The 22608-nt window shown below is 39.6% G+C and overlaps 1 protein-coding gene across 1 annotated transcript in view; it reads left to right on the forward strand.

Moving 5' to 3' along the window:
• LOC127568849 (latent-transforming growth factor beta-binding protein 2-like) overlaps positions 1-22608 on the forward strand; it is a 391147-nt gene that overhangs the window by 238898 nt on the left and 129641 nt on the right. The window contains exons 16-18 of the mRNA XM_052013064.1: positions 5336-5461; positions 8122-8247; positions 15404-15532. Of these exons, the coding sequence (XP_051869024.1) occupies positions 5336-5461; positions 8122-8247; positions 15404-15532 (381 nt within the window). The remainder of the gene's footprint in view (positions 1-5335; positions 5462-8121; positions 8248-15403; positions 15533-22608) is intronic.

Consider the following 22608-nt stretch of genomic DNA (forward strand, 5'->3'; position numbering starts at 1 on the left):
GGGTGCCAAACACCCTCTTCACCACCCTGTCCAGCTGTGTCGCTGCTTTCACAAGATCACAAGACAAGGGAGCAGAAGCAGGCCATTCGGCCCATCGAGTCTGCTCCAAGGAAAAGGGAAAAAGAAATGGGGTGGGGAAAAAAAAGAGAGAAAAAAAAACTATTCTAATCCCATTTTCCAGCCTTATCCCCATATCCCTTGATACCCTGACTATTTAGATATCTGTCTATCTCCTCCTTGAACACCCCCACTGATCTGGCCTCCACTGCTGTGCGTGGCAAGGAGTTCCACAATTTCACCACCCTCTGGGTAAAGAAATTTCTCCTCATCTCTGTCTTGAAACTGTACCCTCTAATTCTAAGATTGTGCCCTCTGGTCCTGGACTCGCCCACCAAGGGAAACAGCCTAGCCACATCTACTCTATCCTTACCTGTCAACATTTTAAATGTCGCTACGAGGTCCCCTCTCATCCTTCTGTACTCCAGTGAGTACAGTCCAAGAGCCGACAAACGCTCATCATACTTAAGCCCTTTCATTCCCGGAATGATTCTCGTAAATCTCCTCTGAACCCTCTCCAACGTCAGCACATCCTTCCTAAGATGTGGGGCCCAAAGCTGCGCACAGTATTCCAAATGAGGCCTCACTAGTGCCCCGTAGAGCCTCATCAACACTTCCTTACTTTTATACACTATACCTCTCGAGATGAATGCCAACATAGCATTCGCTTTCTTAACCACCGATCCAACCTGGTGGTTAACTTTTAAGGTATCCTGTACGAGTACCCCCAAGTCCCTTTGTACTACCGTACTATCAATCTTCTCTCCTTCTAGATAATAATCTACCTGCTTATTTCTGCTTCCAAAGTGTACAACTGCACATTTCTCAACATTGAATCTCATCTGCCATTTCCTTGCCCATTCTCCTAAACTGTCTAGGTCCCTCTGCATCCTTTCTATTTCCTCTATGCTCCCTACTCCTCCACTTATCTTGGTGTCATCCGCAAACTTAGCCACACAACCAGTTATTCCATCATCCAAATCATTGATGTACAAGGTAAAAAGGAGCGGCCCCAACACCGACCCCTGCGGCACACCACTAGTAACCGGTAACCAACCAGAACGAGATCCTTTTATTTCCACCCTTTCCTTCCTGCCAATCAGCCAATGCTCCACCCATTTTGCTACCCTACCCATAATTCCATGACCTCTCATCTTATTAATCAGTCTCTTGTGAGGCACCTTATCGAAGGCCTTTTGAAAGTCTAAATACACAACGTCTACCGCCTCTCCCTTATCCACCCTACCTGTGATTTCTTCAAAAAACTCCAATAGGTTGGTCAGACAGGACCTCCCCTTCACAAAACCATGTTGACTAGGTCCAATCTTGCCTTGCGCCTCTAGGTATTCGGTAACCTCCTCCTTGAGGATAAATTCCAATAATTTTCCCACCACTGATGTCAGACTAATAGGTCTGTAATTGCCTTTGTGCTGCCTCCCACCTTTCTTATACAATGGAACTACATTCGCTACCCTCCAGTCCTCCGGAACCATGCCAGAATCTATCGATTCCTGAAAAATAATCGCCAATGCCTCCACTATCTCTACAGCCACCTCCTTCAGAACCCGGGGATGCACCTCATCCGGTCCGGGAGACTTATCAGTCTTAAGCCCCTTTAGTTTTCCTAGCACCTTCTCCCTATTAATCTCAACTGAACTCAGCTCCAATTCGTGAGACTCCTGACTAACGGGCACATTGCTTATGTCCTCCACGGTGAAGACCGATGCAAAATATTCATTCAATTCCCTTGCCATCTCACTATCGTCCATTATAATACCTCCTGCACCGTTATCAATTGGTCCTATGTCAACCCGTGTCTCTCTTTTATTCCTTATGTATTTAAAAAAAAAACTCTTAGAATCCTTCCGAATGTTGTCCGCCAGCTTCCTTTCGTAACTCATCTTTGCTTTCCTAATGACCTTCTTAGTTTCTCTCTGCAGATTTTTAAAAACTTTCCAATCTTCTGTTTTCCCACTAATTTTTGCTACTTTGTACGCCGCCCCTTTTGCTTTTATTTTATCCTTCACCTCCCTCGTTATCCACATCTGTGCCTTTTTTCCATTCAAAACCTTTTTTCTTGGAATATATCTGTCCTGCATTGTCCTTATTTCCTGTAGAAATTTCTTCCATTTCTCCTCTGCCGTCCCTCCAGCTAACTTACTCCTCCAATCAATTTGGGCCAACTCTTCTCTCATACCTTTGTAATTTCCCTTATTCCACTGAAATATCGATACACCAGTTATCAGCTTCTCCTTCTCAAACTTGAAACTAAACTCAATCATATTGTGATCACTTGTTCCCAGTGGTTCCATTACCTTTAGTTCCCTAATCACCTCGGGTTCACTACACAGCACCCAATCCAAAACAGCCGATCCCCTGGTGGGCTCCTCAATAAGTTGCTCCAGAAAAACATCCCTTAGACATTCCACAAACTCACTCTCCTGAGTACTACCGCCTTGCTGGATTTCCCAGTCCACCTTCATGTTAAAATCCCCCATAATTATCTTCACATTGTCACTCTGGCACGCTTTTTCTATCTCAATCTGCAACTTATGGTCCACTTCCTGACTGCTGTTCGGGGGCCTATATATGACTGCTACTATTGTCCTTTTACCCTTGCTATTTCTTAGCTCCACCCATAAGGATTCCACCTCCTCTGACCCAATGTCCTTCCTTTCTATTGATTTTATATCGCTACCAACCATCATGGCCACACCTCCCCCTCTGCCTACCCGCCTATCCTTCCTATACACTGTATACCCCTTGACATTCAGTTCCCAATCACATCCATCATGAAGCCATGACTCAGTGATTGCAACGATTTCAGGGAACTATGAACTTGCACCCCTAGGTCTCTTTATTCTATAACATTCCCCAGGACCCTACCAGTTACTGAGTAAGTTCTGCCCTGGTTTAACTTACCAAAATGCAGCACTTTACATTTGTCTGCCACCAAAATTTCATCTGTCATTCCTTAGCTCACTTTCCCAGTTGATCTAGATCCTGTTGTAATCTTAGATAACCTGCTTCACTGTCCACCTTACCACCAATTTTGGTGCCATCTGCAAACTTACTAATAATGCCAACTACATTGTCATCTAAATCATTAATATAGATGACGAACAGCAGTGGACTTTTACCGTATTCCTTCCAGAGTAAACAAGTAAATGGGTCTCCTGTATTCTAAAGTTCTTAGTTTGTTTTCTTGTATAGACTTGTGCAAAAATTGTTCAACAAACTGAGATTTGTCGAGCTTGATGATTTAGTAATATGTAACATGTGTCATTTATTTTGGCCGTTATTTTTTCACATTATAAGCTTTGTTGACAAACTACCACTGTAGTAGCTAATAGGGACTTAATTCGTTTAGATCTAAATCCAAATCTCTGTATGAAATAGAACAAGCCAAATGTGTAAAGTTTTCTTAGCCTGCCAGGGAACATGGACTTATCCCGTGATAGACTCCCAGAAAATGAACACTCATTCCCTACCACTAGGCCACAAGGGAAGTTAATGCATGTTTCTCCCCACTAGGTAAACGGTGAACTGTGTGGGAAGGAATCATTTCTTTTTTTTCCCAACCCCCTACTTCAGTTGCTAGGGAACACAAAACATGAGAACACCATGGAAATTAATTGCTTTGAAGTCATTGACGGCAGGATAGAGAGACATTCAAGGTGTCATCATTTTTTAAAGCAACAACATTATTTCCAATGATTCTATGACTGGTTTGATATTCAGATTTTTCTAGCATAGTACAAATCAGGTGTACTGATTTTGGATGCAGTGAAAGTTTTTATAATTTCTTTTGTACTGCAGCATCATCATTTAATTTTGTATAATTGAGTGTTCTGAATAAAAGGAAATTATGGCTTATTCTTAATAAAATTTAGGATTTTCATTGTCATTGTGGAGAGCAATGAAATCCAGATGACAAATTAATTGAAGCCGATGCATGCATTTATCAAGTTTTTAATCTTTATGGAAAATTAAATTTTGTAATCACACATTGAAATATATTAGAACAACTAAAACATTTGTGACTAATGATATATGTACAGCTTGCTTTATTAGGAATTGTGTTTTAACAGTAACTGCCACAGTTTTGAATTTTTTGGCAGCTGGCCATTTTACATTTATGAAATAATCTTAGACACAGTAATGTTTATATCAGTGCAACAGAACTTTAGGCCTCAGTTTAGCAATGGAACAACCCTCTCCATAATGCACCTTCATTTATCTCTGTTCCCAAATTGTCCCTTTTCTAGTTGCCTGATTTGAAACAACTTTCTGGGTTTGAATAAATCTAGACTAATACATTCGCATCACCACACACTAACAGCATTGTCTGAACAGTGTAAATACAGCAGACCCTGGCAGATTTAAGGGGTTGCTGGCAGAGGTGGGCCAGGGCAGTTGGTGGAGATGAGGGTACTTTAAGCCTGGTATAATAAAGATATTCAAGGATTTTCATAATATGAATCCTTAACTCTTCAAATCAAAACCCAGTTATATATATTCTGATATGTAGAAATGAAACATTTGCTGCCCAGTCATGATTATGCAGCTGGACTGACAATGTGCTAAATCTGATTTAAGGTATAATTTCTGATTCCAGATAAGTGAAAATCTGATACTCTACCTGATACCTGTGCTGGACATCTAAAGTGAAAACAGATAATGCTAGAAATGAAAGTTATCAACCTGAAGCATTAACTCTCTTTTTACCCCATGCAGGTGCTATCTGATGTCCTGGCAATTACCCCTGCATTTTCAATTTTTATTTCTACTACCAACCATTTCAGCATACCAGAATTTCTCTTAAATGTTTAAAATTTATCACTCTTCAAAATCCATCACCTAGGTCAACCACAAAATTCTTTATAATGCTCAGCTATTAAGATGTGTTTTGTGCATCATATGCTGTTAATATGATGTATAACAATGTGTTATGAGAAGAACAATTGCAAAAACAATAGTTTTAAAAAAAATTATTTAGTACAAAGCTTGGTGACATTCTTTCACTGTTGACTGTCAAAGCTTCTAATTAAATACACTTGGTCAAGTTAAGTCTGGTTGATACTGGTGCCAGACCACTATCTGAATTAGGCTAAAATATTGGCAACTTCATAATATATTTATGACAAACTGTGTGATTAAACCAATGAAAATATTTCATCAGAGATTCTACCACCAACTTCATTAACATTCAAAACAAAGTGATAATAGATTTAAAATAGAAATTATGTTTTACACTATTTTGTTTTCATACTTACAGTTACAAATGTATGTGAAGTTTCACCAAACATTTGTGGTCCAGGCCTTTGTATCAGTCAGCAAGGTGGATACACGTGTAACTGTGACACAGGTTATCAGCTGGATGATCTGCAAAAAAAGTGTGTAGGTAAGAAATATGCTATGATTGTCCTTTTATGAACTGCTGGGTTAGTAGAGTGATACCTACAGCAACATATTTCTTATTTGAGATATTTTAATAGTAATCTAAATATATAATAGCATTGATCAGATCATATGATTAATAATTTAAATTCATAATTTATTTGCACAATTCCAGCTGATATTGTCAGAACTATTCCTTCTTTTCTATAAGCACACCTTATATATAGAAGGATCATTGAGAAATTATTTTACAATATCATTTTTTTTTCTTCTTGCATAAAGGCTACTTGCCAAGAAATTGGTCAGTGCCTTAATCAATCAGCCAATTCATGGGGAGCTGGGGGAGCTCCCACAAACTCTTGATTTTTGGGACCATCACTGGAAAATTCAGTAGTACAGGAGGCCCAAATCATTGTGCCCTCAAGTAGTGATGAGGGGTTTCCTGTCAATTCAAGACAGTGGGTAAGAAGCTGTTGTTGAATCTTGAGATGTGGGTCTTCAGGCTTCTGTACCTCCTGGCTTATGGCAGGAGCAGGAAGAGGGCAAGGCCTGGATGGTGGGTGTTCCTGATGGTGGATGCTGCCTTCCTGAGAAATCACCTCTTGTCGATGTCCTTGATGGTGGGGAGAGCTGTACCCATGATGGAACTGGTTGAGTCTACTACTCTTTGTAGCCTCTTACGTTTCTCTGCATTGGAGTTTCCGTGCTAGGTTGTGATGCAGCCAGTCAGAATGCTTTCCACTGCACATCTGTAGAACTTTGTCAAAGTCTTTGATGACATGTCAAATCTCCTTAAACTTCTAAGGAAGTAGAGATGCTAGTGCACCCTCTTTGTGGTTGCATTTATGTGCTGGGCCCAGGATAGGTCCTTTGAGATGTTGATACCTCAACAAGGAACTTGAAACTGCTCATCTTTTCCACTGCAGAGCCTTCAATGAGGGCTGGTGCATGTTCGCCTTCCTAAAGTCCACAATCAGTTCCTTGGTCTTGCTAACATTGAATGCAAGGTTGTTGTTATGACACCACTCAACCAGCTGACCTATCTCACTCCTGTACACTGCCTCATCACCATCTGTGATCTTACCAACAACAGTGGTGAATTTGTAAATGGTGTTGGAGCTATGCTTAGCCACACAGTCTTAGAGAGAGTAGAGCAAGACACTAAGCACATAGCCCTAAGGTTTGCCTGTGTTGATGGTCAGTAAGGAGGAGATGATATTTCCAAACCACACTGATTTGGTCTCCCAGTGAGGAAGTCAAGGATCCAATTGCAGAGGGAGGTACAGAAGCCTCGGTCTTGGAGTTTGATAATCAGTTTTGAGGGAATGATGGTGTTGAACGCTGAGTTGTAGTCAATGAACAACAGCCTGACATGCGTGGTCCAGTTCTCCAGGTAGTCCAGAGCAGAGTGGAAAGCCAGTGAGATACCATCTGCTGTTGACATATTGTGGCAAGAGGCAAATTGAAGCGGCTCCAGGTCCTTACTGAGGCAGGAGTTGATTCAAGCCATAACCAACCTCTCAAAGAATTTCATTATGGTGGGTGTAGTGTGAAAGGATTAGAAAGGGTTGAGTTTTTAAAGTGCATCCATGAGAGCTTTTGTGCTAGTATGTAGATAGTCATATTTGGGATGAGGCAGTGCTTCACCTAACCCTAGAGAATGAAACTTGTCAAGTGGATGAAGTATCAGTGGATGACCATTTTGGCGATAGTGACCATAAATCAATAAGTTTCAGAGTAGTTATTGGAAAGGGATAAGGATAACCTGGAAATTTAAGTGTCTGAACTGGGGAAAGATTCATATCAATACAGTAGAAAGGACCTGGCAAAAACAGACTGGGAGAAGCTACTTGCAGGTAAATCCGACAATAAAAGTGAAACAGTGAGAGTTCAGGGCCAACTTCAACTTCCGTAAAGTTGAAGTGATAGGTTTGATAAAGGAAAAGAAAGAAAACACATGGTAGGTAGAGTAGATTGAAAATGGGGAATGTCCTTATAGTATAGTGTAGAGGGTATTTAAAAAAGAAATTAGGAGGGCAGAGAGGAGCCACAGAAAATCACTGGCAGCTAAGATTAAGAAAAATCCCTGAGCATTTATAACTATTTTAAGAGCAAGAGGATAAGCAAGGAAAGAGTTTGAAACTATTCAGGACCAAAGGGGCAATCTATGTGTGGAGCCAGATGTTTGTGAGGTCTTAAATGAATAGTTTTCATTTGCATTCACTAAGGAGAAAGACATTGTAGTTGGAACTTTCAGTTGGGATGCTGAAATTCTAGAAAACTTCAAGATTAAAATGGAGGAGGCATTAGAAGTCTCAGCAAACATTAAGGTAGATGAATCCCCACAGCCTGATGAGGTGTATCTCAGGCTACTATAGGAGGCAAGGAAAGAGATTACTGGGCACTGGTGGAGATATTTAAATTTTCACTGGCCACTGATGGGATGCCAGATGACAGGAAGACAGTAAATGTGGTACCTTTATTCAAAAAGTGAAGAGAAGTTCTGATGAAGGATCTTCGACCTGAAACGTTAAGTGGTTTCTCTTTCCACAAATGCTGCTTGATTGGCTGAGGCCTTTCAGCATTTCTGTTTTCTGTTTCAGATTCCAGCATCTACAGTTCTATTTGTTTTCTATATCTGAAACTGAGTGGTTTGTTTGGCAGATGTTGATGAATGCAGGGAAATCCCACAGCTCTGTAGCTATGGCCAGTGTGAAAATACAGCGGGAGGTTACCGATGCATTTGTTTGACAGGATTTGTGCTGAACCAACAAGGGACTGATTGTCTAGGTAATGTAAAAATTTCCTCCTATGCTGCCAATTATCATTACTTTCTAAAACTACACATTAATGATATCTAAATATAATTATGACTGAAGAAATGTGAAGTATTAACTAGTAAGATACAAACATGATATTCAACATACTAATCAAGAAAAACAATTAAGTAGCAGATCAATGACTTTTCATCAGAATTGGAAATTTTGCTTTTAACCAAACGTGTAGGTAGGGAAAGGTGGTGGAGGGAAAAAAGAAGAAATGAGAATGTATGTAGTAGGATATGAGGCATGAGTAGTTAAATGAATAATAGAATCAACTGCTGATTGCAAAAACAAAATGAAAGCAGTGGCTATGATCTGAAATTACTGAATTCATTCTTATGCCCAATGAAAAGGTGAGATGTTGTTCCTCAAGCTTCTGTTGAGAAAACAAAGGGAACGGGAGCATAGTATACTTTTTAGCCTCTTGGGCCTGTTTCACCATTCAATATCATGGCTGATATGTGGCTATCTCCATATACCATTTTTTTTTCCATATCTCTTGCTACCTTTGATTAACAGAAGTTTTATCAGTTTCATATTTAATATTGACTGAGCAACAGTTGCCATTTGCAGAGGAGACTTCCAGTTCCTGTCACCTTCTCATTCAGAGCAGTCTTGAAGGGCCAAGTAACCTCCTTCAGCTCCTAGTTTGTATGTTTGAAATATTTCACTTTACTCTGGAAAAGTTTAATTCTAATTTTTAAACTAAGCCTCCTAGTCCTAGTCTCTAGAAACAATGAAACATGGTTCTCCTGACACACCCTATTAATTCCTCCAATATCGAGAAAACCTCAATCACCTCTCAACCCTATTAATTACAGGTTTGTGTACATACTTGTGTAGAAAGCACTCTGTCCCATTCTTCATTGGACCAGAGCAGATGAACCACAGCTGGTCTTATTGAAATCCATTTGCTCAATATATGAATTACTCATTTTAATTTAATGCTTCCATTTAAACTGTTTGTAATGCAAACATTTTATTATGTCATTGAAAAACTTCGACACGGACACATAGCTTTCTATCGCATAATTTAAGCTAATTATGAAAACATTATTAAATCCGTTCCTAGCCAAGGCAATAATTTGTTGGTATTTTCATAAGTGATAGGTTTAACAAACAGTCTATTATGAGAAGTCTATATAAATTCCTCTGCCCAATACTTTAGTCACCACTTCAAAATATTCTGTTAGGTTTGTCGGGCAGGAATTACCTTTTACAATTCCATGCTTTGTTTCAGTAATTACTCCAGAAATTTTCTTATGATAGATATTAAAGCAACTAGTCCACAATTACTTTGTTTCCCTCTCTCACCTTTCTAAGATAGTGATTGACATGCACAATTTTCCAATTTTAAAGAGTAAGTCTCAAATCAAGAAAACTTTAGAAGTTCATAGGGCGTCTATAATGTTTTTATCTAGTCCCCTTAAACCCTGCAATGAAAACCATTTGGTCATGGAAATTTGTCAGTCTTCTTAGTGTTACTATTTTCCTCATTAATTAATTGCTTACATTAATTTTGGTAACTCTTTGTCTTTGATTAAATATTAGTTTACCCAGGATGTCCAGGATGCTCCCTAATATAAATACAGATAAATATTCATCATTTCCTGTTAGCATTTCCAAATCAGGGTTCTATGCTTTTGTGGGCCTTGCATTTTGTTCCTGGCTTTCTCTTTTTCTGAATTATTTTTGAAAAAAAATGTTGATCTTGATAGCTTTTACAACTTTCTTTGCATGCTCCCTTTTGTAGTTGTATTTGTCTTGTCAACTTCTTTTGTTCTTTGCACTCTCCCTGTTGTCAAAATGTGTGCTAGTTTTTCTTTTTGTATACTTTATCTTTTATTTTCTCCCTTAACTCTGAAGTCATCCGCAATTCTATTGCTATGGCAGAATCAGAATCAGGTTTATTATCACTGGCATATGTCATGAAATTTGTTGTTTTCGTGGCAGCATTACAGTGCAAGACATAAAGACATAAAAATTACTATGGTACAAAAATAAATAGTGTAAAAGAGGAATAATGAAGTAGTGTTCACTGGTTCATCTAATGGCGGAGGGGAAGAAGTTGTTCCTGAAGCGTTGAGTGTGATGGATGCCACCTTCTTTAGGCTCCACCTCTTGAAGATGTCCTCAATGGTGGGGAGGGTTGTGTCTGTGATGGAGCTGATGAGTCTACAATCCTCTGGAGCCTCTTTCGATCCTGCGAATTGGAGCCTCCATACCAGGCGGTGATGCAACCAGTCAAAATGCTCTCCACCGTAGAAATTTGCAAGACTCTTTGGCAACATTCCAAATCTCCTCTCACTCATAATGAAGTAGAGCTGCTGGCCTGCCTTCTTCATGATTGCATCAATGTGTTGGGCCTAAGATATATCCTCTGAGATGCTGATGCCCAGGACTTGAAGCTGCTCACACTTTCCACTGCTGACCTCTCAATGCAGACTGGTGTGTGTTTTCCCAACTTCCCCTTCCTGAAGTCCACAATCAATTCCTTGGTCTTGCTGACGCTGAGTGCGAGGTTGTTGTTGTGACACCTCTCAACCAGCCGATCTGTCTCACGTTTGTACGCCTCCTCATTGCCATCTGAGATTTTGCCAACAACGGTACTGTAATCGGAGAATTTATAGGTGGTGTTCAAGCTGTGCCTAGCCACAGAGTCATGAGTATAGGGAGAGTAGAACAGTGGGCTAAGCACACATACTTGAGGTGCGCCAGTATTAATTGTCACCAAGGGGGAGATGTTACTACTGATCCACACTGACTGTGGTCTCCTGATGAGGAAGTTGAGGATCCAGTTGCAGAGGGAGGTACAGAGGCCCAGCTTTTGAAGCTTGTTGATTAGTACTGAGGGGATGATGGTGTTGAACGCCAAGCTGTAATCGATAAACTGCAGCCTGGCATATGTTTTGCTGTTGTCTTGGTGCTCCAAAGCAGAGTGTAGAGCCAGTGAGATTGTGTCCACTGTAGACCTGTCAAATTGCAGCGGGTCCAGGTCCTTGCTCAGGTAGTTAATTCTAGCCATGACCAACCTCTCAAAGCACGTCATCACAGTAGATGTGAGTGCTACTGGGCGATAGTTGTTGAGGCAGCTCACTCAGCTCTTCTTGGGCACCCGGGGTATGATGGATGCCCTTTTGAAGCAGGTGGAAATTTTCGACTGCAGCAGTGAGAGGTTGAAGATGAACACTCCAGCCAGTTGGTTGGCACAGATTTTCAGTACGCTGCCAGGTACACCATCAGGGCCTGACGCCTTGCGAGGGTTCATCCTCTTGAAGGATGTTCTGACGTCAGCCTCCGAAACACAGGGTCGCCAGATGCTATGGGAATTTGCACCTGTGTAGTGTTATTCTCCCTTTCAAAGTGCACATAAAAGGTGTTGAGCTCATCAGGGAGTGAAGTATCGCTGCCATTTATGCTGTTAGGCTTTGCCTTAAAGGAAGTAATGGCATGCAAATGCTGCCACAGCTGTCGTGCATCCAATTGTGTCTCTAACTTCACACGGAATTGCTTTTTCGCTTTCACAATGGCCTTCTGTAGGTCGTACCTGGACTTCTTGTAGGGTTCTGAATCGCCAGTCTTGAACGCCACAGATCTAGCCCTCAGCAGACTGCAAATCTCCTGGTTCATCCAGGACTTCTGGTTTGGGAAAACTCGGTATGTTCTCAACGGCACCCACTCATCCACCCAGGTCTTGATGAAGTCAGCGACAGCCATGGCATATTCATTCAGATCCAAAGATGAGTCCCTGAATATGGTCCAGTCCACCGATTCAACACTCTTCCGCCTCCCCTACACGGTCGTCACCACTGGTGCTGCGGTCTTCAGTCTCTACTTATGTGTCGGGAGTAGAAGTACTGCCAAGTGATCGGACTTGCCAAAATGCGGGTGCGGGATGGCACAGTAAGCGTTCTTGATGGAGATGTAACAGTGATAGAGTTTGTTGGCTCCTCTGGTTCTACAGGTAATATGTTAGTGGTAGTTTGTCAAAGACTTCTTCAAGCTAGTCCCCCTTGATGAGTGGGAAGGTGTCAGGGTGTGCTGTCTAGTGACTGTTGATCACAGTGCTTAGTTCCTCCAGTGCCAGCTTGACATTTGCCAGGGGTGGAATGTACACCGCTACTAGGATAACAGTGGAGAACTCCCTTGGCAGATAAAACGGACGACACTTACCGTCAGATGTTTCAGGTCAGGGAAGCAGGACTGTGACAGAATCGCCACATCTGTGCACCACGATGAGTTGATCATGAAGCAAGTGCCTCCACCTCTGCCTTTACCTGATACCGCTGTCCGGTCCATGCAGTGGATGGTGAAGTTCTCGGGCTGGAGCACTGTGTCCAGAGTGCTGGGGGTGAGCTATGTCTTTGTGCAGCAGAGTACACAACAGTCCCTGATGTTCCTCTGGTACTGCAGTCTTGCTCTGAGGTCTTCAATTTTATTTTTCAGAGACTGTACATTAGCCAGGATGATGTTGGGGAGGGGGGGCCTTAGGACCCTGCATTTTGGGTTTACCTGCAGCCCTGCCCTATAGCCACCTTTTTTGAAACAATGGAGACATTCCCTGAGATTCCATTTACTGCACTCACTCCCTGGGTGGTCTGGAGTTCCCAGTCTGCCTGTTCTTAAGATTGCTGGTTTTTTAAAATGACTTGAAATAATGTTGCTTACTACAGTCTTTGCGGCTGCAGATTTCAGCTGTAGTAGTTGTAAACGGGAGTATTTTATAATTCCCTTGGGAGCTACACACACAAAAAGTCATCTCTTTCTGGCAAGGAGAACTGATGCTGTTTAGGAGTATGTGCCATGTCAAATTATTTTTTGAACATCTCCTGTTTTATTAACATTTTACATCAATACTAAATCTGTAATGGCTTGCCACAATGGTTCTAGAATGTCTCGTTGCAGAAAACTATCTTGAACAAATTTCAGACATGCGCAGGTTTACCTATATGAAAGTTAAAATCCTCTATTAAAACTACACGGTCTTTGCTATGTGCTTAGCTAATTTCTGCATTCAGAAACTTCACAGCTGTGAGAAAGGGGCTTAATCACAGCCCCACTGGAGTCTTAAACCCTTTTCCATTTGTTAATTCTATTCCTAAAGTCTTCACTGTCTGCTAACTCTCATTATAGATTCTGTCATCATTGGTGATTTCATCCATAATCACGAAGGCTACTACATCACTTTTACCACTTCTTCTATTCATCTTTTAGGCCTTATAAATGATTTTTTTAGCTACCAGTCATGATAGCCTGTCAGCTGTCTCTCAATAATGGTAATATGGATGTCGTGCATATAAATTGAATTTCTTCTTATGGTTCAGTCAGTTTGTTTCTTCTAAGCCCATGTATCTGTATGAGGAATGCTTATTTAAATTATGCAGTATAGCCAATTCTTCTGTACTCACTTTAGCTCACACATTTATTTCTCTATCCTTGTTTAATTTAATAAAGGCAGTAAGAATTGGCCAGAAGCATAGATTTGTCATTTCCTTGCAGAACCATCCCATCAAATCCATTCCTCATTCATTCCTTGGGATTCTGTGGATTAAATTTTTTTAAATTTAAATTTTAAATTTTATTTACAGCGTGGTAACAGGCCCTTGTTGATTTTGTTTTTACCATGCCCACTGGTAGTTAGTTATAGGATATCACCACTCTCTGCAGAAAAAAAAGTTTCTCTGCACATCCTCCTTTATCTTTCACCCAACTTTTAAGATCTACGTCCCCTGGTCCTGGAACTATCCACCTATGGGAACATTTTCTTCTCTCCACCATATCTAAAACTTTAGGATCATATCTCCCTTCAGCTGCCTTTTTTCTAAGGAAAATAACCCCAGCTTCTCCAATTGAACCTTGTAGCTGAAATCCTTCATCCTCGGTTTTGCCTTTTCCTCGACTCTTCATATGGGAGCTACATGTTATTGCTGGTTTCATCTAATTTATAATCACCATATAAAATCCTTGTAGTGCTTATGCTTTGCTGATGGTTTTGAAACTTCTAGGTCTCAGATTATATTATGGTTATAATTACCATGTTTATGAATAGATTTCCAGATGACAGTTATCAAGGTTACAGGAACTATATGCTATATACTGATTATTGCTCAATTGTCTTTTCAGCTTATTTGTTAATTGGTGTATGTTCAAACTTAAAGGAACCTATCTTAGAATTTGGATTTGAGCTAATGCTGACATAGACTACAAAGAGGTTTTGTTTCAGATGGGCAATATTCTTTGGATCCATAAAAATGTTAGTAGGATGTAATGGAGTTCCAATAGACTAGTGTAGTACTGAGCTAATCCCTAATCCAAAAAAAGCAAACACTATCTCTGTAATTGAAGCAAATTTTTGGTGTTTTATAATCAGTACATAAAAACTATTTTCTAGTAAGATTGCTGATTTTCCCTAGTTTTGCATATGGGCCAATGAAATACCTTTACAAATATATTTTTCATGTGACTATTACAATTAAAATTTACATTACTGGATTTAATCCAGTGATTGTTTAGTAAGCAAGTTATATAAGTAACTTAAAAAAGCACAGGGAATATTAAATTGCAGAACAAATTATCAAATCTGGAAAGAGAAAAGAAATGTAGGCACACTTTATTGGAACTTTGGGGGTACTGTAGCACAGTGGTTACATTACAGGATGAGCAATCAGTTGTTCTGGACTATTGATCCAGGGACATGAGTTCAAATCCTAGAATGGCAGCTGGAGAATTTAAATTCAAGTAATTAACTATATCTGAAATGTAAAAGAAACGCTATTCACAGTGACCATGAAACTACTGGACTTTCAGAAATCCTATCTGGTTCACCAATGTTTTTCGGGGAAAGAAATCTGCCATTCTTATCTGGTCTGGCGTACGTCTGACTCCAGTGTGGTTGACTCAGGAACATTTAGGTTTGGATTATAAATGTCAGCATTGCCAGTTATATCCACATTCACTGAAAAATAAAAACATCTTGAAAGTAATAACTGAATCTACACTGTTTAAAAAAAAATTATGCTATATTTTATACTATGAGTCAATGACTGTTTTGTTTTTCTGTCACCGTTCTGTTTTTCTGTCACCGAATCAACTTGCCAATGACATCACACGATTTGGATCTGAAGATATAAATGAATGTGAAGCAGACCCATGTGAGGGAAATGGCCATTGCATTAATATAGTGGGCACATACTCTTGTTCCTGCTTTACGGGCTATACATTAGTCTTTTCACAAGGCAAGCAAAGCTGTCAAGGTTAGTACTTATTTTGCTGACAATGTTAAGCTATTTTCCAGAAAATGTTTAATGATTTTGTCAACTAAACTGTGAAAGTGGAATAGGAAGTGCAGTCCTACTCTACAGCGCATTTTTTGCTACTGACCGAGACTGAATGTATGTCTTTCTTTATTTGTGAATGGCATTTGCAGAAAAATGAATCTTTTTTTTTGTCTGCTAAAATATTGTTGCATTTAATGAATATGCCAAATCATGTACATCACAGAAAATCGTGAAATTGGCCAAAATCTAATTTAATATGGTGCCCGGGCGGTTTCCACCTAGAACAGTGATGGAGAGCTGCTAGTGGCATCTATGGAATGAGTCTCATTCTGAAGACCTCATTCCCTGTTAGTTTAAGCACAGTCTATGGACTTTGAAAGGTGTCTAAACAGCCTGCAGTGAGTTCTGAGGCTTACAGTTAGGTATCTGTGTTATCAAAGTGTCCCTTGAAAAAAGTAAGAAAAGCAACAAACTAGTTCATAGTGCCTCTGATTGTGTTGAGGTTATTCCATGACAGTCATAATGTGGAGTTTTGAGGTCCAGTTTATATGGCTACATGTGAAAATTACAGGTACTGATTTCAATATATTTCCTTGCAGTATGGCACATGATTGAGTATAGTTTATACCGTTCAATTTCATCCAGTTTACTTTACATCAATATCATTTGGACACTTGGACTGCTAAATGCTAAAATTGCTGCTTTAGTTTCAATTGGTATTTTCTAGTTCACATAAAGAAAGCTAAAGGATACCTTTTTGAAAAAATATGTGTTAATGTTAGCATTTTAATCAAATGCTGTGGATGCAAGAAAAATAAAACAATAGATTGTTCTGATTATGTCGGTTACAGTTGAGTCCATCAACCTGTATAATGTACAAAGTGAGGAGAATTTTTGTTTTCTCAGTATATAAGAGCATGCAAATTAGGAACAGGAGTAGGCCACCTGGCTGCTGAAATTACTTATTAAGACCATAGCTGATCTGATTGTAACCTGATCTCCACATCTCATTTACTGGCAGTAACCTTTCACCACCTTGCCTATATGTATCTATCTCTGCCTTAAAAATATTCAAAGATTCTGTTTCCACAGCTCTTTGAGGAAGAGAGCTCTAAAGTCTCAAGACCTTCTGAGAGAAAGAAATTTCCTCGCCTCCATCTTAAACGATTGACCCTTTAGTTTTAATCAGTGACCCCTAATTCTAGATTCTTCCACAATAGGAAATGTCCTTTCCACATTCACTCTGTTGAGTCTCTTCAGAGTCTTAAGTGATTCAAACAAGTCCACTGCTACTCTTTTAAACTCCAACAGATACGTCTAGCCTGTTCAAGCTTTCTCATAAGACAATCTGCTCACTCCAGTTATTTGTCTATTAAACCTTTTTGAATTGCTTCCAATTCACTAGAATCCTCCTCAAATAAGGAGACCAGACAGTACTGCAGATGAAGTCTGATCAATGCCCAGTGTAACTGAAACATAATCTTGCTACTTTTGCATTCAGTACATGAGCTGACATTCAGCCCTTAGGGAGCCTGTGATAGCTCCAGTTTGGGCTTACCCAGAATCAGCAGGTGCCTGACCTCATCACAGCTTTGGTCCAAACCTGGACCAAAGAGCTCAATCCAGAGGTGCAGTAAGAATGATTGCTTTTGACATCAAGGCAACATTTGACCTAGTGTGATATGAAGGAGACCTTGTAAAACTGAAATCAGTGGGCATCAAGGGGATGGTTGGAGACATAGCTCACTCAAAAAAAGACAATTGTGGTTGGAGGTCAGTTTTCCCAGAACCATAACATCACAGCAGCAGTTCCTCAGCTTGGTGACTTTAGCCTAATCATCTCTGGATTTTCATCAATGGCCCTCCTGGATTCATATGTGGAATATTTGCTGATGCTTGCTTAATGTACAATTCCATTTGCATCTCCTCAACAAATGAAGCATGCAATACGACCTGGTCAATATTTCAGGCATAGGCTGATAAGTGGCAAGTAACATACATGTCACAAGAGTGCAAGGCAATAAATATCTCCAACAAGAGTTTAACAACCACCCTTGATCTTCAATGGCATTAATTTTGCTAAGTTCCCACCATCAAAAACATGAGGATTACCACTGGCCAGACACTCATCCAGATGCCACAAACATATTTTGGTTACAATAGATTGTCTGACATTTCAAAGCCTTTTCACCACCTGCAAGGCACAAGTCTAGGACATGACAGCATACACTCCAATTGCCTGGGTGAGTGTAGCTCCTACGTCACCCATGCATTCCAAGACTGTACAGCAGCAAACAATCTGTTTGATTGGCATTCCCCATCGTAAATGTTCATTCCCTCCACCACCAGTACACCATGGCTGTGGCGTTCATCATTTACAAAATGCACGACAGTTACTCACCTAGGCTTCTCAGATACCACCCCCCCCCCCAACTCTCCTTGACCCATTCTGTGACCCCTGCCGTTAAGGGCAGCAAGCGTATAGGAATCATCCTATGCTACTCACTATTCCTCCATTATCTTTGGGCCTAAATCCTGAAGCTTTGTACCAACAGTATTATGGGTGTACATATGCCAGAAGCACTGAAATGTTTCAGGAAGGTGCCTCATCACCACCTTCTCAGGATAATTAGCGTTGAGCATAAATGTTGGCTTTTACAGTGACGTGCACATCATTAAAATTGAATAAATAAAGGAAGAAAGAAACGGGTGACATTTAAGCAGAATCTGGTATGGGATAGGAAATGGGCTGAAGTTTACCAAACATAAGGTTAGAAAGATACTGGAATTGGTTTATTATTGTCACATGTACCGAGGTACAGTGAAAAACTTGTCTTGCATTCTATTCATACAGATCAATTCATTATACAGTGCATCGAGATAGTACAAGATAAAACAATACAGAATGCTGAATAAAGTGTAACAACTACGGAGAAAGTGCAGTGCAGGCAGATAATAAGGTGCAAGGTCATGACGAGGTAGATTGCGAGGTCAAGAGTCCATCTTATCGTACTAGGGAACCATTCAATAGTCTTATAACAGTGAGATAGAAGCTGAGCCTGGTGGTATGTGTTTTCAGGGTTTTGTATTTTTTGTATCTTCTAGATACTAGGAGAACACTGAAATAATGTGTCTGGGGATTAAATGTGTGGACAAGCATTTCAACAGCAGATCATCAGAGACTGGAGGAAAGTTGAAAATTGCAGGTTTTTGTGATGTGAAGAATGTGGAGTCTGAAACTCACTTCAGGGATAATAACTATAAAAACAAAAACAATTTGCATTTATATAGCACCTTCAATTGGTAAGGTAGCTTAATTCCAGGTAGCTTAATTAGAATGTTATTAAACTAGATTTCACATCCAACCAAGCATGCATGAGAATGTAACAAGGAGTTAAATCTAAGAAGTAACTTTTAAGGAGCATCTTAATGTTTTTGTGGTGGGGAATTTTAGAGCTTAGTGTATAGGCAACTAAAGTACAGTGGTAAAATTGGAGATGCATATAAAATCAGAATTGGAGGATGTCTGAGCTCTGAGAGGAGGCATGTAGTGCTGGAGAAGGTTACGGGAGGGCCTGAGGCTTGGAGGGTTTGAAACCATGGATGTGAAATTTCAAACTCAGGTTTGATGGACCAGTAACCAGTATGGATCTTGTAAGGTCAGGCTAATGGCTGAATTAGTCTTGGTGTGAATTAGGATTCAGGCAGACGATTTTGGCTGAATTCAAGTTTATGGTGAAGGGGTGCAGTGGAAAACAAAACCAACAAGAAGCCCACTGAAAATCCCATGGACACTGAAGGATCAATCATTCAGTCCATGCAGTGGAAAAGAAAGCAAAATACTCACCCAAACTAGTCATAAATATATAAGTTCGTAGCTGGCTCAGAGTCACTCTCTAAACTTTCTCTGAATACTTATTCTATAGGTAGGGCCATAAAATGTTCTTCCATTTCCAAGAAAAAGAAAATATGAAGCAGAATTTAACTTGTTACATTAAGTTTGTTTTTTTCATCAAATTTATGCTTATTTTACAACATATCTGGTTTAAAGAATACTGTTTGTATAATATTGTTTTCATCACATTTTTACAAACTGCAAGGTGAAATGTTACTCAGGACTTAAAAGTCCATTGGGATTATTCCCACATCACTTTGGAGCTCTGATTTACATGTTGGCAGGAGCACACTCCTATAAATTTTTACTTTAGTGGTTTTCAAATTCACTACCTTCATTAAAACATGAGGTAATCACTGATGAATTTCTTTGTATTATAATAAAATTCACTGGCATAGCTTTAAAGTTAGCCTACATCTCAGATATTAGAAACTATCTGCTCGAGCAATCTCATTATACAGCACCAATTATTACATAAACCTATATGTGTTAGAATTTAGATCTCTGTGATTGGAAAGAATGGCAACCTAAAGCATGCAAAGTTAACTCTCTAAACAAAAACAAAATAACTGCAATTACTTTGTAATTATCTATTGAACTTTGAAACATTCCAAGTCTATTACTTGGACTTCTGCCCCAAAACTTGTAGTTTATCACTGATTTCACCTCCACACTGGCACCATCTCAGTTGAACTAAACTGTTCACCATCTTACTTCTATCTTTGAAATAAAAACTGTTACTGCCAGACTGCATATGCTGCTAAAGACCTCATCTACATCTGTTACACTTAGTTTTGGTGAGTATTTCGCTTTTTTTTCATTGCCTGGACTAAATGATTAATTCTTCACAGTGTCTATGGGATTTTGGTAAATCATCTGCAATATCACAATTTAAGCAAATCAATCCTCTTTCCTACATCCATTTCCATGTAATGCTCTGGGAAAACTAATGCATTTGCTATTCTTATTTTAGTTTGCACAATAGCATCTATAACTTTCATTATCCCAATCATACCCACTATTGCTGTTTTCAATAACATTGGCTTTCTTCTAATATTGTAAGCAAACTTCCATTTCTATCACTACTGGTCTCCAGGAAATGAAGCTTTTCACTATCTCTACTTAGTCATTGCCTACCTTGAATTATTTTAGTGTTCAGGGTGACATCTTCTGTATCATATTGTTGAATAACAGACTAGTTCATTTCTCTTCCATAACTTTTATAACATGTTTTCTTAGGTCTACTACAGCTTATAGAATGATATTGTATTGATAAATGATATATCAATCTCCTATTTTGATCCTGCAACAACCTCTTCCAGTCCTCTCATTATCATGATGTGCTCTTTATGAAGCTTGATGACAAGATGCATTCCTTTTTTTTTGTTTTCCTCAGTATGCACACTAACTTCTTGCTCTACATTGAACTCTGAAGCCTTAGTGTTCTAATTTTCCTTAGTACGTCCATTTGACCCACACAATCAAATAGTTGCTGCAATTGATGCAAAGTAGACTTTTTGATATTCCTTACTTCTTTCTATTATCCATTTTTTCTGGCTATCTGTTTGAATTCCTCTACCTCTTCTGAATCTAACTTGTTTGAGCATTTCTCTTTTCATGAAAGGCTTAAATCCAGTCTGATGGATCTTGAACTTGACATTGCTAATATTTGGGATTAGGGCAGTGGTACAGTTATTGGCATATCCCAAATATAGGATATCTCTGTATGAGTTCCTCAGGGTAGTGTCATAAGCCCAGCCGCCTTCAGTTGTTTCATCAATGATGCTCCCTTCATCATGCTTTCAAACATAGGATGTTCAATAATGGTTGCTTATTATTCAGTTCCATATGCAACTCCTCAGCAAGTGAAGCAGTCCCTGCCTGTATGTAGCAAGATCTAGACATCATTTCAGCATAGGCTGATAAAAGGCAAGTAAAATTCATGCCATCAGTGTGTCAAACAATTGCCAGCAGATCACTGCCAGGGGGCCTATGATCATTTCATCTCCTGCCATTTTCAATGATTCTGCAGATATTTGTCACCTCCCATGCTCTTCTATTTGGTTATTCATTCTATATTCAATCCATTTCAGGTTATAGCATTAGGCCCATAGCTGAAATGTCTTCCTTGAATGTTTCTCTCATGCTGCAGTTGATTGTTAATCTCTTTTCTTCTTTCCAGTCTCTCTTGATCTCATCTTTCTCTGTTAGACCTTTCCCATGTTTGAAATTCAGAATCTCCACTATTGCTGCAAAATTCCCTGTAATTTTTTTGATCTTCTTTGTTCTTCTCTATTATTGTCCCTCGACATTCCTGGTTAAAATACCTGGTTGACGGGGAGCAGCAAGGTCACTATCTAAGTGACAGTGGTAGCAAGCAGAATACTGTTATCCTGAGAGGGAAAAGTAAATTGTTGCCACATTCCTGGGTAAGACCTCACCATTGAGTGCAATCCACTGAGAACAGATTCCTGGAGTGCAGAGAACCCCTCAAAGCCTCTTTGAGCACTGGAGTCCAGTGACATGATGATAGAAGTCTGAGCTTGCTTGGTAGCATCTGACTTCAAGTGACAGAAGTTTGCCCACATTTGATATATTAAGTGTCACGTACCAGCAACAAAAGAAACACACAGAGTCATGGATAAGGGTCGGAAACTATTTTATTAGTAACTGCTTATAATAAGAAGAAAAATAAAAGTAAAAATGTTAGAATGTTAGAAGTAAAAATGTTAGATCTTAAACATTAACCCCAATAACTAAACTCGAAGTGTGTGTGTGACAAATTCCCGAACTCCAAGTCCAGGAATAGTTCTCAAAGTTCAGTTCAGCAAGCCATAAGGTGAAACATGAGCAAAGGCTTCTTCAAAGCCACCGTTGACTGAAGAGGAAATATAGAGAGAAAATAGATTACGAAATCCAAATGTTCCACGATGGAACCCATACGACACCTCAATCACTGATGATCTCCATTCCTTTGTTCCGAAGTTTCTGCCACTCGAAAAACATTTGAGACGTGGCTGTCCACACAAATACTGGTTTCCTTCTACAGGTTAACGACAAAGTGGACTCCACTGGATTATTCCAAAAATCCATATATGGATTGTAGTGACAGACACAGTTATTGTTTTTCATCCATCGATACAGAGACCAGCAGGCA

Source organism: Pristis pectinata, chromosome 1 (assembly GCF_009764475.1).
Source record: "Pristis pectinata isolate sPriPec2 chromosome 1, sPriPec2.1.pri, whole genome shotgun sequence".
Lineage (NCBI taxonomy): Eukaryota > Metazoa > Chordata > Chondrichthyes > Rhinopristiformes > Pristidae > Pristis > Pristis pectinata.